We start from the raw sequence: 14,816 nt of genomic DNA, 5'->3' as shown, positions 1-14,816 counted from the left end.
TTCCTAGGTAATTGTAATTCACATTTCACTGTCACAGCTTGGCCTTATATCATGGAAGGCAAGCTATGTCTCCAGCTGAATGAACTGAGGTTAACAAGCTTTGTTGAGACGCTGAGCCCAAACATCTCTTTTGGAGCCTTCCCTGTCTCCTTGAACCCAATTATTTTTGCAACAATGGAAGCACTTTCTTTGATGTGTTCCATGTTTTCGGCATCTGTCCATAGTTTGCGGCAAAGTTGGAGTCTTCGATGCTTTGTTTTTAAGCCGATTCCCCATTTCTTGTACAGAGCTTCCCTCTCTTTTGCAGAATACTTTTTCATCATTCGTCTGCATAGCATTTCTCTCTCACGATTTAGAGCCTTAGCGCTGTGAGCGAGCCCAGAAAATGTTCAAGATTTTAGGTTATCATAAATGCTAGATAAAATACTAGTTGAAATGTTGAGTTAAAAGATGTTTAATCGGATTTGGCTTTATACATTCTTGAAAAATTTTAACATCTGGGAAAGAGTAAGGATAGAAATGAGTACCTTGAAGGCTGTGTAAAATGATCGTCTTTGGCAAGTCCATGTAACGTGTTCTTGAGGAAAGACAAACGCCTAAGCTCAACTTCCATGTAAACTGCATCTGATGGATCTCCTTTGAAGAGCAAGAAGAAGTAGGTTCTATGAACCAACGGAATGTTGCAAGTGTTCCAAAGTTCAACTATGTCTCTTTTTTGCCTCTCAAATTCGGTGATCCAATCGGACGTAGAGTGCATTATATTCTGAGACTTATTGGATTCATCATCTGCATTGTTTTTTTCTGAATTCTTGATTGTTTTAGCCTCCTTTATACCCTGCTAGCAAAGTTACATTATGAGAAACGATAGATATATGGAAAAAAACAATCTTTGCAAGAATTTTATTGAAGTTTATGCTAAAGAATACAGATAGATCAGTTTTTGGAGAATTAGTTTGATTAGAAACCAGAAAAGGAGTTGGAAGTAGCATAAATGTGATTAAGGCACTCGTCCAAGGGAAAAATTCATTCATACCACATCATTCACCAACTGCTTCACTGACTCGGACCGGATCACTTCACTGATATCTGTGACATAAACTTCTTGTTTCTTGGTTGAGAAGTCTTTATCCAAATTTTTAATGTTGTGATCATTTTCGTTCATGCTGTCACTCTTCTTTGAACTTCGGTCATTTTTTGTACTCAATATCTCTGTAGACATCACTGGCTCAACGATAGAGATCATTTCTTGAGTATCTTCTGCAATTGGTGATGTATTTTCGAGTTCTTTTCCCCCTTCAAAACTCGAAGATTTTGTGATAGTAGTCAGTATCGCTGCACAGCTTACACTACTTGATACATTGGCACTGAAATCCGATACATCCGTGTCAGGTGAACTTTTATGTTTCCCTACGTGTGAAACAAGAAAATCAGTTCATAATTTTCATCCGCCTATAAAGCATAACTTTTGAACAAATATAACCTGGAACCAGATCTCCATTTTGTCCAGACGTCACATGGGAAACTTTATTTCCTCTGGTGAAATTGATTTCAATACATTGAACCTCCTTGCAGTTTTCTTCTAGAGTCTTATCAGTTTCTTGACTAATCTTCTCCCATCCTTGACATGGATCAGGACCAAAGTACTTGTCTATGTATAGTCTTGGCGACGTGTCATCTGACAGAAACTGCTCTTCAGAACTCTCAACGAACTGATCTTCAATCCTTCTAGAATTAACACCTTCGTATCTATCTGAAAAATGAGATGTAATGGAAGCTCCATCAGAGCGAAAGGTATCGATTGTCTCCGATGCTTCAGATGCCGAATAATCATTCCTCCAGGATCCTTTTTCGTGGCCATTCATATCAACCTTAAGAACACAACAAATAAGGATTTAAAGGGTTGAAATTCATGTTAAATTTGAGTTTAAAGTAACATGTCTACAAACCCATGATTTTGATGCTTGATATTCTACTTCAGACTTTAACATATTCTCAATATGTGATTGAGCTTGATCCCGTTGATAAGTTAAATCACGAATCTCTTTATCCATCTGCAGAATTCAAGTGATAGAAAAGTGACATTTCTTCCAACAAATATGTGTTTTATGAAACTTAGTCATATCTCTATGAAATATTACCTTTTCAATAAGTTGTTCTTTCTCTTTTAGTGCTGCTACAGAATCACACGGACCAGCTAGAGAACTCAAGTTCCTCAACTCGTCTTCAAGTCTTGCTAGTTCTTTCTGCAGCTGCTTCAATAGTGCTTTCTCAGACATAACCACATTAACTTGTGCGTTGGTACTAACTTGCTTGGCGCAGCTAGCGAACAAGAGCGTGTTTCTTGATTGCTCAACGTGGCTGTGAGAAGGGCTCATCGTACATATAATGGCTGTCTTGGCATTGCCTCCTAATGAGTTTTGTAGTATACGTGTCAGCTTCGAATCTCTATATGGGATGTGCCCATTTCTTCCTTTGCTGCATAAAAACACAAAAATCAATTGGTTTATAGTTAGCTGACTGTGTTATAGAGAGAACAAACTATTGGTAGACAGGTGAGAGTGAATAGGAAATGTACCTTAGCTTCCGGATCACTGTCCCAAGCGTAAGCAAACTTCTGTTTATATGGCAACCTTCTTTTAGTCTAGTGCCAGCTGATAATGTTTGAGAAGCACGTTCGCTCCCAGCAAGATCAACAAAATTCTGCACTTGAAAACATATTATCTTTTTTATCGTATATTTTCTAAATATACTGCAGAATCAAATACATTAGAATTCATACCACAGAAGCTGTTAGCGTGCTTGAATTTAGTGCACCAAAGTATTCACGAGCTTCACTGTCAACACTCTACAGTAACGTCAATTATGTGAGAAACTGGACACATGAAATAACGACTTTCCAATAAACTAGTAAAAGAAAACGTACTAAGCGTAGAATTTGATGAGATCTAGAGCTCATTTCATTGAGGGTAGTCTCTCCGATCTGCCTTTGGGCTGTAAAATGTACAAACTCCTATCAAGGGTAATTCTTGTTGTTTGCATACACAAAAAATATGAGATGCATATGATTGATCTTGCCTTCACATATCGATAGAAGCTCTTTTAGATGGTTTATGTCTCTTAAGGTCACCTCTGTGAGTTTCTCCACAACAGTCCCTCTCTACATTATTAACGTCAATGAAAAATTACGTGTATGTATGTTTGACGAAATCGGTCGCCTTTAAGGTTAAATCTTTAAGTTTTATGCTTACCTCTGGATCATCTAAAAGTCTAAGTGGAGCCCCATCGGTGCTGAGGAGGTCTTTGACAGATTCATTGTAAATCTCCATTGCAGAAAACTTCAACACGAATTCTCTTTCACGATGCTATATTTTTTCGATTGTAATGTAGTAAGATAACTTTTAGATAATATATTATGAATCAAATCAAGAAAAAGATTAGAAGTACTTGGATTGTAAATACATTGTCTATATAGTCGTATATATCTTCTATGGTGTTTTCGGTAATGCCAGCCATTGTATATGTTTTTCCACTATTTGTCTGCCCATATGCAAAAATACTTGCTGGAGAAGGAATTCAGACACGATCAAACATATGTATGAAAATGAAATTTACGGATATGGTAACGGCTGGTGTTGTACTCACAATTCATTCCACTTAAAACAGAAAGAGCAACTTTTTTTGCTGCTTCATCGTATACTTCCCTCGTGGGACTGTCGAAGCCAAATACCCTGTCTGCCCCAAGAAAAAAGATGTACGAGAAAAAATAAATTTGAAAGAAAGCATTTGCATGGAATCGAACATATTACGATTACTAAGAAGATGAATTATGCAAATGATTATTAGGACAAACATATCTAATATAATACGAGTCTAGGACCTATTGGTTTTTCAACATATGATGAAACTTATACGGAAGGAATCACACGAGACATATGTATTGTTTTCAAAGAGAAATTGGGCTTACCAAAATTATAGGCAGCCGGATGCATAGATCGTTCTTGAAAACTATTCTTGAAAATGATGGTGGTGTTGTTGATGCATTCCCAGTCCAAAACATCATTTTTTCCAAGTTCTGTTTCATTCATTGGTCTCAACCTAACCGAAACAAAAATTTTCTCCTCATGTGCACTTGAATCATGATCCCAATCTATCGACGAATCTCCACTAATCGACCCCATTTTGAATACTCAAACTCCCCTTTTATTTTCGCCCCCCTAATGCACTTGAAGAGAATCAACAAGCTACCCTCTCTTTCTGAAAAGAGAGGGACTTTCTTTGCAGAACAAATGTTTAACTCTGCAACAGATAAATATTCAGAAATGGGTATTTAAATAGTAAATTCATTAATTTGACAATAAATCTTGTGTACAACAGAACAACTACTCATATTTGAAAATACAACGTCTAAGTTAATGGTACAATAAAATAACTAAAATGGCAACATTTGCACGAACCTTAGCAAGGACAGGCCCATAAAGAAGAAGTGCTACAATTATCGATAAAAGTAAAGTCATATTAAAGAATTTTTTCAAAGCTGAATCTGTTATTGTTTGTATAAAAGAATAAAAATGACACATCGATGAAGCTCGGATTGAGATGCATGATGAACAAATTGGCTCACCGTATTAAAATGCAGAGACAAAATGTATCTTTTGTAGGAAAACCCACAAGGGAAAATCTTCCAAATGAAGATATAGCAAATCAAGAATTTTAAATGCCAATGGAAATGGCTAGCTGAAGGGTTGAGAATAATAAGAAAGCAGAGAGAAAGAGGGGTTCTTGTAAGAATGTGGCAAACCTTAAATTATGGTAAGACGTGAGATTCTAAGGGTTCACAAAAGGATAGGAGAAAACGTGTTTAAATGTGTGAAGAGAAACAGGAAAACACGTGACTCACGAAATAAACCGCCAAGCACAACGGAATAAACCATATCCACCTTGAAGAATGAAGAAATAAAATGAAAAACGTGTTTTTAAAAGTCGAACTCTTGCAACTTTCAACACATGAACTCTTACAAAGATGACATAAGTCACATAACGACTAAGTTTAGTTGTTAGCTGCATGTGATCACATAATTCGTGAAATGTTTTGAGGATCCTTTTTCCACTATGTATCATTTTATTTTCACATGAATAGAACTATGTGCAATTCGAAAATTTGAGAAATAACCTTATTTTCGAGATTCGTCAAAATTTTCCTGTGAGACAATTTTTTTTCTTTGGTTCCTTATCAAGTAAAATGAGCTCGTGACATCTATTGTGTTGTGTAGGTTACAATTTTTGTTTGTTTTTAATTCTGAGAAAGTGGGAGTATAATATGGTTGAAGTTCCTATTTTACATCGATCAAAAATATTGTTACTCTGATAAATTGTGCTTCCACCGCCGTTTCTAAGGAATATATATTCAGTGTACAAATAGATTGAACTAAAAATCGATTATTCTAATACTAGTTATCATATTCACTCAACTTGCATGTTTATATAGTTTTTTTTAATCAATTTTTGTAAGTTGCATTAACAGCATAAAAGAAAACTTTTAATAGTATAGATATAAGCTAGATTAATAATATAAAATGGAAATTGGAAAAAAAAATATTATTACTTAATCCATTATTTCTATATATATGACCCTAGGCTATTGACTCCTAGTGAGTTACTAATTTGGAGCATGTCAACTGGAGGATTGGCGTAATAGTATGTACAAACATCAAGTTTCCTGCTAATTTTCATGATTCGCTTCGAATTATTCAGGCCAACAAAAATTACATTGTGGTGGATACTCTTCCACTTGTTATAATATACAGTCTGTTGTAATTGGAAGTTAGCACCACCAATCACTCTTTTGGTTAGTTAAACTCATCAAGAACGTGAATCATTTGAATACATATATTGGTTATCAAAGAAGCTACCAGGCCATCGTATCGATTTCGATTTAGACAAGAAATGTTAATGCATGTCGAGAATCTGATCAAGTACGAGCCTTCTCTGAACGTGAGAGTTGCTTCTCTTCTTTCATCGCAGCGTGACATAATTCAAGAATCGTTCATAATATCTCGTCGGACATTTCACTCCTATTGTTATTGATTGATTGTGATATAATATGCCATCCTAGCAAGCCCTCGAGTCCTTTAAACACTAGACTAAACTAATCATTAATTTGTTTTTACATTCGTTGTGATATACAATGTAAACAGATCGATTATCTTAACATATTTTAAAATTTACAGAACATGTCGAACCACATGCCCTCTTTCATATTTCTGCTAGCTATTAATGGAGATAGGAGAGCAATTTTAATCCCTTTAAGGACAAGGCAAGAAGCAGATCCAGCGGCTAAGGTAGCATGGTGTTACGAAAGCAGGAAAGACGAGAAAATAATATATATAAGAATTAATACAGAGCTGCGGAAGTGGATATCATTATGCATGCATGCCCCACTGTTAACAAACTGCAACTGCTGCACTGCACTTTTCTTGGAATTATTTATTTTCTATGGTTGTTGGCCCACTAGTAGTGGATCGATCGATGGTTCGATCCTTAGAAAAAAAAATTCAGTATTTATGAATAGTTTTTTCATAAAAGTTGGAGTACTGTTGTATATATTCTCTATTCAACTTGTCACAAAGTGCATATGGAATTTAAATATGGTTGGATTCGTCGTCAACCAATAAAAAAAATCATCCTTTTCTTGCAAGCTTGATAGGTAAAGGTCTCAAAAAGTAAAAGAGTATTTGATAGGTGAATTTGCTAAATGCATGGTTAGTGGAAGGTGTCGAGGCATGAGGTTTGGAGGCCCTTGTTTCTATTATTGTAGGTATACAAACGTACGTGCAAAGCTCACTGCAAACGCTGAGAAATTATTAATGTTGTTTGCACCATACGATACATCGTGATATTTTGGCAGAAATTTAATATATTTTCCATGCTCGATTGGCAGAAATGTCAACCAAATCATAATCGAAGAATTTCAAACTTTGAATACTTGCACAAGATGACACAATCTTACTTTTTAACTTCCTTTTTTTTTCAACATTCACACATTCCAACCTAGCTAGGTAGAGAACCTTTAATCAACTAAGAAAAAGAAATAAAAATTACCCTGTAATGTAATAAGCAAAACCGTGGTAAAAAGATGCGTTCCGCACATTTCCACGTTGGTCCCCTGTATTTAATTGATGCTGCGATCTCACCCAATTGAGGGAGGCCTCTTTTGTCTCTCTCTTTTTGGTCAGCCACCTCTCTGCCATTCCCACGTTATTTTACACCTTTTGCACCACAATATGTAAAGCGATGGCAAATTGGCCTAATTGAAACGACCCTTGGGATTTTGAGAATTACCAGCGATGCGTAAATAATAGCAGCTTTAGATGTGAATGGATCGATTTATTTTGGGGGTGAAACCGTGATCGCGGAACGTGAATCGAAAAAAAAAACGGATGATTTTGAATTTGTTTTAGTTAAAATCATTCAAATAACTAGAATTTAAATAATGAGATAAAACTAAATCTAGAAATTTGGTCATATATTTGAGATAGACATAAAAAAAAATGTGATTTTTATATCTGATACGAGAGACGGAGGCCGGACAACCTTTGCTAGCACGAGGGTAGCTCTATCACGTTCTCATTTCTAAGGCATTCTCCTAAAATTAAAATATATAGTTTAGTATGATATATATTTCTATATATATAAATAATTTTTGCTTCTCCGTGTTTAGTTTTTAATTCGGGGCCACTATGTGCCTTCGTCTATGTGTCACAAGTTCTCTTTCTATGTGAATTTGAGTATAATTCTCTTGACAAAGGCTATGGAACCTTGGAAAGAAAGGGAGAAAAGTGAGTATGAGAACTACACTCCGCTTCTATTTTCATTGGATGCAACAGAAGATATTTACGGACAAAAAGATCCATGCAACCACAGCAAAGAACATGGAGGGAAGAAGGCCAAGTTGAGTAGCTGACTTTGTGAACCAAGTGGGTGAAAAAAGGATCATACTACATCAATCAAAAACCCAACTAAAAAGCTACAAAAATACATTAAAAAACAGGGAAACCAGATAAGTGGATTCAAAATAATGGGGATCTTTGAAATTTGATTTTTCTTTTCTTTTCTTTTTTTTGCTCTACCAAATTTTTTTATGTCTCTTGGAGGTAGTTGAAGGTGGACTGATCTGTGGCACAGCAAAAGAGTTGTCTTCGCTCAATCTTCTGCTGACTTTGATGCTATTTTTAGTAAATTCCATCGCTTGATCCTTTAATACATTCCCATTTGGGGCTCCGAATGAAATATCAATTGATTGATATGGTTGATTTTGCGTCTGATGCAAAGATTGGGACACTCGAGGGACCCAAAATCCCATTTTTCCTGCTGGAAAAGAACACATGCTGCCCTCGAAATCAGCATCCAAGAATGGCAGCACATCGTTTTCCCCGGTCTGAAATTTCAACAAAGTTGAACTATTTTCCCAAATATGCAAATTCATGAAGAAATTAGTTTAAATTTCTATCAGGCGACTATGAGAAGGGGCAGCAAAGCAAACCTTGCAGAAACCATTAGGAAGAGGAGAAGAATCGAGAAAGTCTTCCACATGCCAACCAGGAAGAGTTTCCATCAGATATTCCGATATGCTACTCGTTGAAATTGACCCATTCAAATTCCCTCCACACATCAAATGGCCATGACTTTTATTACAAAATTCTGCTGCCACCACGGGTGTGCTTTGAACTGTTGTACGCTTCGCAGTGAATGGTGTACCAGGGGTTGGTCCTGCAGAAATAAGCTTGTTTTTGGATTCTTTGGACTTGACTTTTGGATCAGAATCTGAAATCTTGAATGCTATCGCAGAAGATTCTGATGAAGATGGTGAGTCGGAATAAAGGGTCGACGTTGCAGAAAGCTTTACACCTGTGAGGAGAAATCTGGTGTGCTTCTGAGTGTGCTCGTTTGCTTTGTGTATTGAGATATCACACTCTTTGCACAGAATTGCTCGATCTTGCTGACAAAACAAGAAAGCCCTTCTCTCCTGTAAATAGAAAAAAAGATGTTGATTCACCCAAAAATTGGTGGAAAAAAACAAAAACAAAAGTTCATGGCAAATCAAGAAAAATGGTGGTGGAAAGGAGGAGGAACAGATATGGATTTCGTAAAACCTGACAAATATCACAGAGGGTAACTTGTCTTGGGTGGTGGATGGAGAAGCGGTGGTGTTTTCCGGCGAGTTTGTTGGCGTGGTGGACACGGTGGTCGCAGGCGGCGCAGAGCGCGGCCTCATCCGCCACGCAGAATACTGATGCTTCATCTTTATCACATACATCACACTGGATCTTCATTTGGCCTATTTTGTAGTTAATTTTGCTTTGATTTGTGTGAAGATCGTTTCTTTTTTCCCGGAGTGAAAGGAAAATTGAAGGGGCTTTTGGAATTGGAAGGGACAAGCGAAAGCTAGGAGGGGATGGCCATGGAATGGAGCTGGGAGTAGTTAATTTATTTAACATTATTCTAACTTCAATAATATAATAATAATAAATCAATAAACATCCAAAGTACTTTTTATTATTATTATATATATGTAACAATATTTGTGATTATATTTGAAGGATGCAAATCTTAATTTTTTAAAATTAAAGATTTATTTTCAGGAACTTAAGATTTATTACCATCTATATTTAATATTCTCTAAAAAAAAAAAAGCATCTTTATTGGTTTTTATAAAATATTCACTGGCAAAAATATTAAAAGTCAAATTGGACAAAATGAGGTCCTAAGACACCAATTCCAACTCATAACTAAACTCAGTTAAATTTGGTACAAACTACCTAGTCGCGACTTCATTAAATAGCCGATTTTTATGTACAATTCATTTTTCCCCCTATGAAATTGTTAATTACTTGGATGATATTCTTCCTGCATTCTCTCATAAATGCGAATTAGGTCACAATTTTATGTTTCGACTAGAATTTCATCATACATCGGATATCTTCATTGTGAATGAAACTTCATTTTATCGTCATTTTGATTTTTAAAAATTATATATTATCCTTGATTAACTTTATTGTTATTTTCGTTTGCTATTTGGCAAAAACATGATAGATCTATGTAAAAAAGAATATTTTTGACATAAAATATAATATTGAGATTTTTGACATAAAATATAATATTTATTTATCAATCGAGTAAAAAATACGTATCATCAAATTAACTCGTTAAAATGATAGTTTTTGTGAAACATAATATGCATGACCGTATGGAACATTTAAGAGTTACTCATATATATATATATAAAACAAAATAATGTTATTATATACACATACAGTGTCCGTGGTGGAATGGAAACGTAGGAATGAATCTGCTACTCTTGAGGTGCCATCGTCAGATTGGCGATGCATTAACTATGAAAAGTTTATAATATATTTTTTTTAAAATGAAAAGTTTATAATTTAGTCAGCTGAACAATTGTAAATTGAGTAATAATTTATAAACATATTAATAATTAACCTTAATGGCACAATTAAAATACAATTAGACTCGCTAATTACATCATGCGTGACATAATTCTTCAAGAGATCTCGATTAATATAATCCTAAAAGTGAACATTACGATGTCAAATTACGTCACGCATGACATACCACTCCAACCTGTCCAAAGTATGGTTCCACTATTAAAACATATCTCTAATTTCAATACATGGCAGCTTCCTCGCCCCGTGCAACAAGATGCATGCGAAGGTCGTAAAATTATCAATAGCATATTTATACATATATAATTCTGATATCATGAACGACTTGTTCAATAATTAGCGTGACAAAATATTTCGACCAACATATCGCAAAATTGTAATAAAATTGTAATGTTTTTATAAGATATTTGTGCTAACATATCGCGACATCCAAAATAATATATATATATATATATATGTAATTTAAAAATATAATATATATTATGTGACAAGAGTGATATATTATATTGTTGTAAAGATAAACTAAAATAATTGTTGTGAGAGTTAGCTATTAAATACTAGCACAAAGTAGCACGATTAATATTTGGAAGGGTCAAATTTGATCCAAGTCAAAGTGATATAGTTATTATTATTATTATTATTATTATTATTATTAGATTTATAAAAATTTTATGATCACGTACAACTCATCATAAACAAGCAATTAATTTTTACAAATGTAACGCATGTTTACTAATTAATAAAAAAATATTGATGCGGGATTGAGCTTATATTTTAGGTGGATTCAGGATTTTATTGTGGACCTTCGTTATATAGTAATCGTGGACTTGTGGCTTCGTTTTTCTTTGTTGGAGACGAATTATAAATTTTGAAAATCATGTGTAAAAAGTGATAGCGGATTTAAAGGAAATATTGTGGAATAATCAATAAGAACGAAGAATTTAGAAAGCTGAGCAAATTTGACTTCAAAGCTGAGGAGAAAATTTCAAAATATTTGATGAAAAATGCCATTACATAGTACATACCATAATGACTGGCCTAAGTTGCATTTACTAATATAATATATATCTAAATTTAAAATATTAAATTTTCAATATTAAAACAGATTATTTTTAACAAAACGACTTTAAAATTAATATGAATTTTTCGTGTCAACGAGGTACCATATTTAATACTTATTTAAGACTGATTAATTAACGAAGAAAGGAAAATGTGACATTAACTTAGCAAACGCTAGAAGACAAATAATACTTTTTGAAGTCCCATATTTCTTTCTTCTCGAAGAATAACGAAAGGAAAATCATTCCTCAAAGCATATCGATACATTGTACCGATGACTTGTCTAATTATTTTCATAATATAATATTATTATTATATTAATATATGATATTCATAATCAGCAGTTAAAAGATTCGGCAGATTTCGTAGCACCTGAATTTTCTCCGCGCCAACTTCAATTCTTCGACTCGACCAGGAGACAGTTTGGGCCTGTGAGCCCATGAAACTCACAAGCCCATGCATGTGAAATCCGTTTCTCTTTTCTTGCAACTAATCAGTCAAGACACAAGAAAAGGATACTCATGCATGCTTCACAAATAGGTTCGGCTAATTAAAAGTTAAAATAGTCTATCCCGAAAGAGTATTTTAGATATCTTATATATGTCTTCATCCCAAATACAAGCATAACATTCATTCATAGACGTTCAAATGGACCGGGTCGGCCAACAGATCAAGTAAACCGACCCACAACCACGCAAATTCAAACTCCGTTTTCAACCATATATATAATAAAATTTTAGGAATTCAATCGAGCAAATCAAATGTGGTGAGGCCCGATCCCCCGCCGCTATGAAGATAAGGATGTTGGTTAGCCGGGAAGCGTAACGCGACAATTTGATGACCTCCATTTGTAAATCCAAGAACAGAATTATAGTCCCCTTCATTTTCAACTAATCCGTAGTGTGGATCATCTTGTCTTGCATCCTAATATATGTACATCAGCACAGTCAAATAATTATATAATCTTATTTTTTTTAAAAAAAAAACATATATATTGGTGTATAATATCTAAGTAATAATAGTTAAGTATCACAATAAATAGAGAAAGCTGTAAATGTAATGGTTCTCACAAATTCAAGAAGTAGGTTTCTATGAATATCTTCCACATTCCTTAACTGAAAAAAAACAAATGATAATAATATATATTATTGATCAGACCGCAAAAAATAATAATAATAATAATAAAAAAAAATAAAAGAGGACTCCGATCCTTCATATGACCAGAAGATGAATAAATGAAAATTATGCCATATGTACATTATGAGGTACCTTTTTCTTCCCAGTCTCAATCTGGTTGCCGATAACTTTGTACTGTGATATTGGTTAAAGAAATTCTGAATTAGACACGGTTAAATATATACATCGATCCACTCTAGCTTCTATCTATAATGTAGGCAAAGATTTGTGTGAGACGGTCTCACGGATCGTATTTTGTGAGACGGATCTCTTATTTGGGTCATCCATGAAAAATTATTAATTTTCATGTTAAGAGTATTACTTTTTATTGTGAATATCGGTAGGTTTGACCACTCTCACAGATAAAGATTCGTGAGATCGTCTCACAAGAAACCTACTCCTATATGTAAAGTATTCCGATCTATCAAACATCATTACGAAAGGGTTGGGTTAGGACCCTTAATAAATGAAATATATGTAATATACAATGCTTCTACTACACGGGTAAATTATGAGGACATCTATTTTAACATACATGAAATGGAAATTAAATTGAAATATTTCATAAATATCATGGAATATTTGTGTGTGTTCATATATAGATAGACATACATTTTCAAATATATATCTCCACTAATGCTATCTTTAATATTATACTATAAATTAATTTAAATAAAGTAAGTACTTGAGTTTTAAACAAATATGGAGTTTTATAGAGATGCCGATAATCAACTGCGTGCACATAACTATACTCTATTTATTAATTTTTCATGTCCAAAGTACTATATATTATTCTGAAATCGAAAGTACTTGAAGTCTATGGGTAGTAGACAGCAGGTATTGCTTCTCCAAACGGTGCAAATATTTTACATTTTTTAGGCCAAATTTCGGATTTAATTGCCATCTTTCCATCAAGATTTAGTTCCAGTAATCTCGTTCCTTTGGGGATCTAAAAATTTGAAAAACGCAAACCCTAGATTTTTAAATTTTATTCTCTCTTCATATAAAAATAAAAGTACAAGACAGAGAGAAATGGGAATTTTTTCTACCTTTCTCTCGCGAATGACGTGCAAAGAGTTATGAATATCTTCAATAAGGTTTACTGTTTCATCGTACCCCAGATCGTTCACGCTCTCCCCAATTCTTCGCCTGATTATAGATTAAAGAAGAAGTTAAAAAAATGTTTAAAAATTTATCCAAGAAAATAGTCCAATTTTTATAAGTTGCCAAAAAAAAAAAGGAGGAATTTTACCTAATCTCGGATTTAAGGTTTCTGTTAACATCCTTGAGCTTATTCAACTGTTGTTGCATTTTCTGCACAAACGAAATTTGGATAGTAACCTAAAGTTTTAAAAATAAGTAGAAATATAGGATGGAATCATTTTTAAAACATGAAAAAAATACCTCATATTGAGTGCTCCAGAGATCAACCCCAACAGCCTTCTGATACTGATCGAACAACTGCTTTGTTCTAAAACCCAAAAAAAAAAAAGGAGCCCACAAAAAAACATATATAAAACAAGAATTCCTTTCAAGAAACAAAATCAGAGCAAATCTTACGTACGTGAAAGAGGGGCTGATGTACTCGTGAAGCTTTTGAGTACTAGAGATCATGATAATGGAAACCTTAGCATCACAAAGAACAGTAAGCTCCTGCGCCTTCTTGAAAAGCCCATTTCTTCTCTTGGAATAGGTCACCTGCCTGTTTGTTTGGTTCTCTATTCTCTTGATCTGGATCTTACCACGAGCCATCTTTTCTTTTCCTGCTGATTTTGGAAGAGATGGGAAATAAAAATTCTGTGAGAAATGAATGGAATATGTTAGGAAAGGCGAGGGGTATTGAAGTTTGATGTTGCTAAAAATGGAAATATTTGCTAAAATGGTGAAAAGGGTTGGCAGAAGTTGATAAAGTAATTTAAGAATCAGTCACTTTTCGTCATCAGTCACTACAAATCTACAGTATTTCAAAGTTATGAATTATAATTCATTCATTTCTCGATTTATTACACGGTCTAGACGCATTAATTAACAGGGCCTTGGTATAAGCCCAAAGGAGTGGCGCACTTTTCTAGTTCAGTCTGATTGAAATCCAACAAAGGCCTGTTAAAATCAGGAACACTTTTT

At 34.2% G+C, this 14,816-nt stretch overlaps 3 protein-coding genes across 4 annotated transcripts; all 3 read right to left on the bottom strand.

Moving 5' to 3' along the window:
• Positions 1-25: 25 nt before the first annotated feature.
• On the bottom strand, positions 26-4,766 carry LOC140990336 (kinesin-like protein KIN-7F). The gene is made up of 15 exons (XM_073459981.1): positions 4,622-4,766; positions 3,965-4,296; positions 3,643-3,732; positions 3,460-3,560; positions 3,249-3,362; positions 3,076-3,157; positions 2,924-2,991; positions 2,780-2,845; positions 2,576-2,700; positions 2,139-2,475; positions 1,947-2,051; positions 1,481-1,868; positions 1,034-1,407; positions 528-835; positions 26-366 (listed from the first exon to the last, which is right to left on the bottom strand). Exons 2-15 carry the CDS (start codon positions 4,176-4,178, stop codon positions 45-47), a joined length of 2,694 nt encoding a protein of 897 aa, XP_073316082.1. The 5' UTR covers positions 4,179-4,296; positions 4,622-4,766; the 3' UTR covers positions 26-44.
• A 3,324-nt stretch (positions 4,767-8,090) lies between these two features.
• LOC140989487 (B-box zinc finger protein 20-like) lies at positions 8,091-9,473 on the bottom strand. Its single transcript, XM_073458684.1, has 3 exons — positions 9,150-9,473; positions 8,540-9,022; positions 8,091-8,434 (listed from the first exon to the last, which is right to left on the bottom strand). Exons 1-3 carry the CDS (start codon positions 9,327-9,329, stop codon positions 8,123-8,125), a joined length of 975 nt encoding a protein of 324 aa, XP_073314785.1. The 5' UTR covers positions 9,330-9,473; the 3' UTR covers positions 8,091-8,122.
• A 2,606-nt stretch (positions 9,474-12,079) lies between these two features.
• LOC140990357 (floral homeotic protein DEFICIENS-like) lies at positions 12,080-14,619 on the bottom strand. Of its 2 annotated transcripts, XM_073460019.1 has the most exons (7): positions 14,257-14,600; positions 14,097-14,163; positions 13,945-14,006; positions 13,742-13,841; positions 12,786-12,827; positions 12,587-12,631; positions 12,080-12,440 (listed from the first exon to the last, which is right to left on the bottom strand). In XM_073460019.1, exons 1-7 carry the CDS (start codon positions 14,442-14,444, stop codon positions 12,261-12,263), a joined length of 684 nt encoding a protein of 227 aa, XP_073316120.1. In that variant the 5' UTR covers positions 14,445-14,600; the 3' UTR covers positions 12,080-12,260. The 2 variants fall into 2 exon arrangements, with proteins under 2 accessions (XP_073316120.1, XP_073316121.1); XM_073460020.1 differs by lacking the exon at positions 12,587-12,631 and having other exon boundaries at positions 14,257-14,619.
• Positions 14,620-14,816: the final 197 nt, after the last annotated feature.

This window comes from Primulina huaijiensis, chromosome 12 (genome assembly GCF_012295235.1).
Source record: "Primulina huaijiensis isolate GDHJ02 chromosome 12, ASM1229523v2, whole genome shotgun sequence".
Classification (NCBI taxonomy): Eukaryota; Viridiplantae; Streptophyta; class Magnoliopsida; order Lamiales; family Gesneriaceae; genus Primulina; species Primulina huaijiensis.
Note: the sequence above shows the minus strand (reverse complement) of the source record. Positions and strands in the feature narration are given on the sequence as shown.

Coding starts and splice junctions, on each gene's coding strand:
- LOC140990336 (XM_073459981.1), bottom strand. CDS start 4,178: ATGGGGTCGATTAGTGGAGATTCGTCGATAGATTGGGATCATGATTCA. Junction 2,052..2,138: donor AAGAACAACTTATTGAAAAG/GTAATATTTCAT, acceptor TGAATTCTGCAG/ATGGATAAAGAGATTCGTGA. Junction 1,408..1,480: donor AAATGGAGATCTGGTTCCAG/GTTATATTTGTT, acceptor TTTCACACGTAG/GGAAACATAAAAGTTCACCT.
- LOC140989487 (XM_073458684.1), bottom strand. CDS start 9,329: ATGAAGATCCAGTGTGATGTATGTGATAAAGATGAAGCATCAGTATTC. Junction 9,023..9,149: donor CCCTCTGTGATATTTGTCAG/GTTTTACGAAAT, acceptor TTCTATTTACAG/GAGAGAAGGGCTTTCTTGTT. Junction 8,435..8,539: donor TTCCTAATGGTTTCTGCAAG/GTTTGCTTTGCT, acceptor TTGAAATTTCAG/ACCGGGGAAAACGATGTGCT.
- LOC140990357 (XM_073460019.1), bottom strand. CDS start 14,444: ATGGCTCGTGGTAAGATCCAGATCAAGAGAATAGAGAACCAAACAAAC. Junction 13,842..13,944: donor AACCTTAAATCCGAGATTAG/GTAAAATTCCTC, acceptor ATCTATAATCAG/GCGAAGAATTGGGGAGAGCG. Junction 12,828..13,741: donor ACGTCATTCGCGAGAGAAAG/GTAGAAAAAATT, acceptor CCAATATCACAG/TACAAAGTTATCGGCAACCA.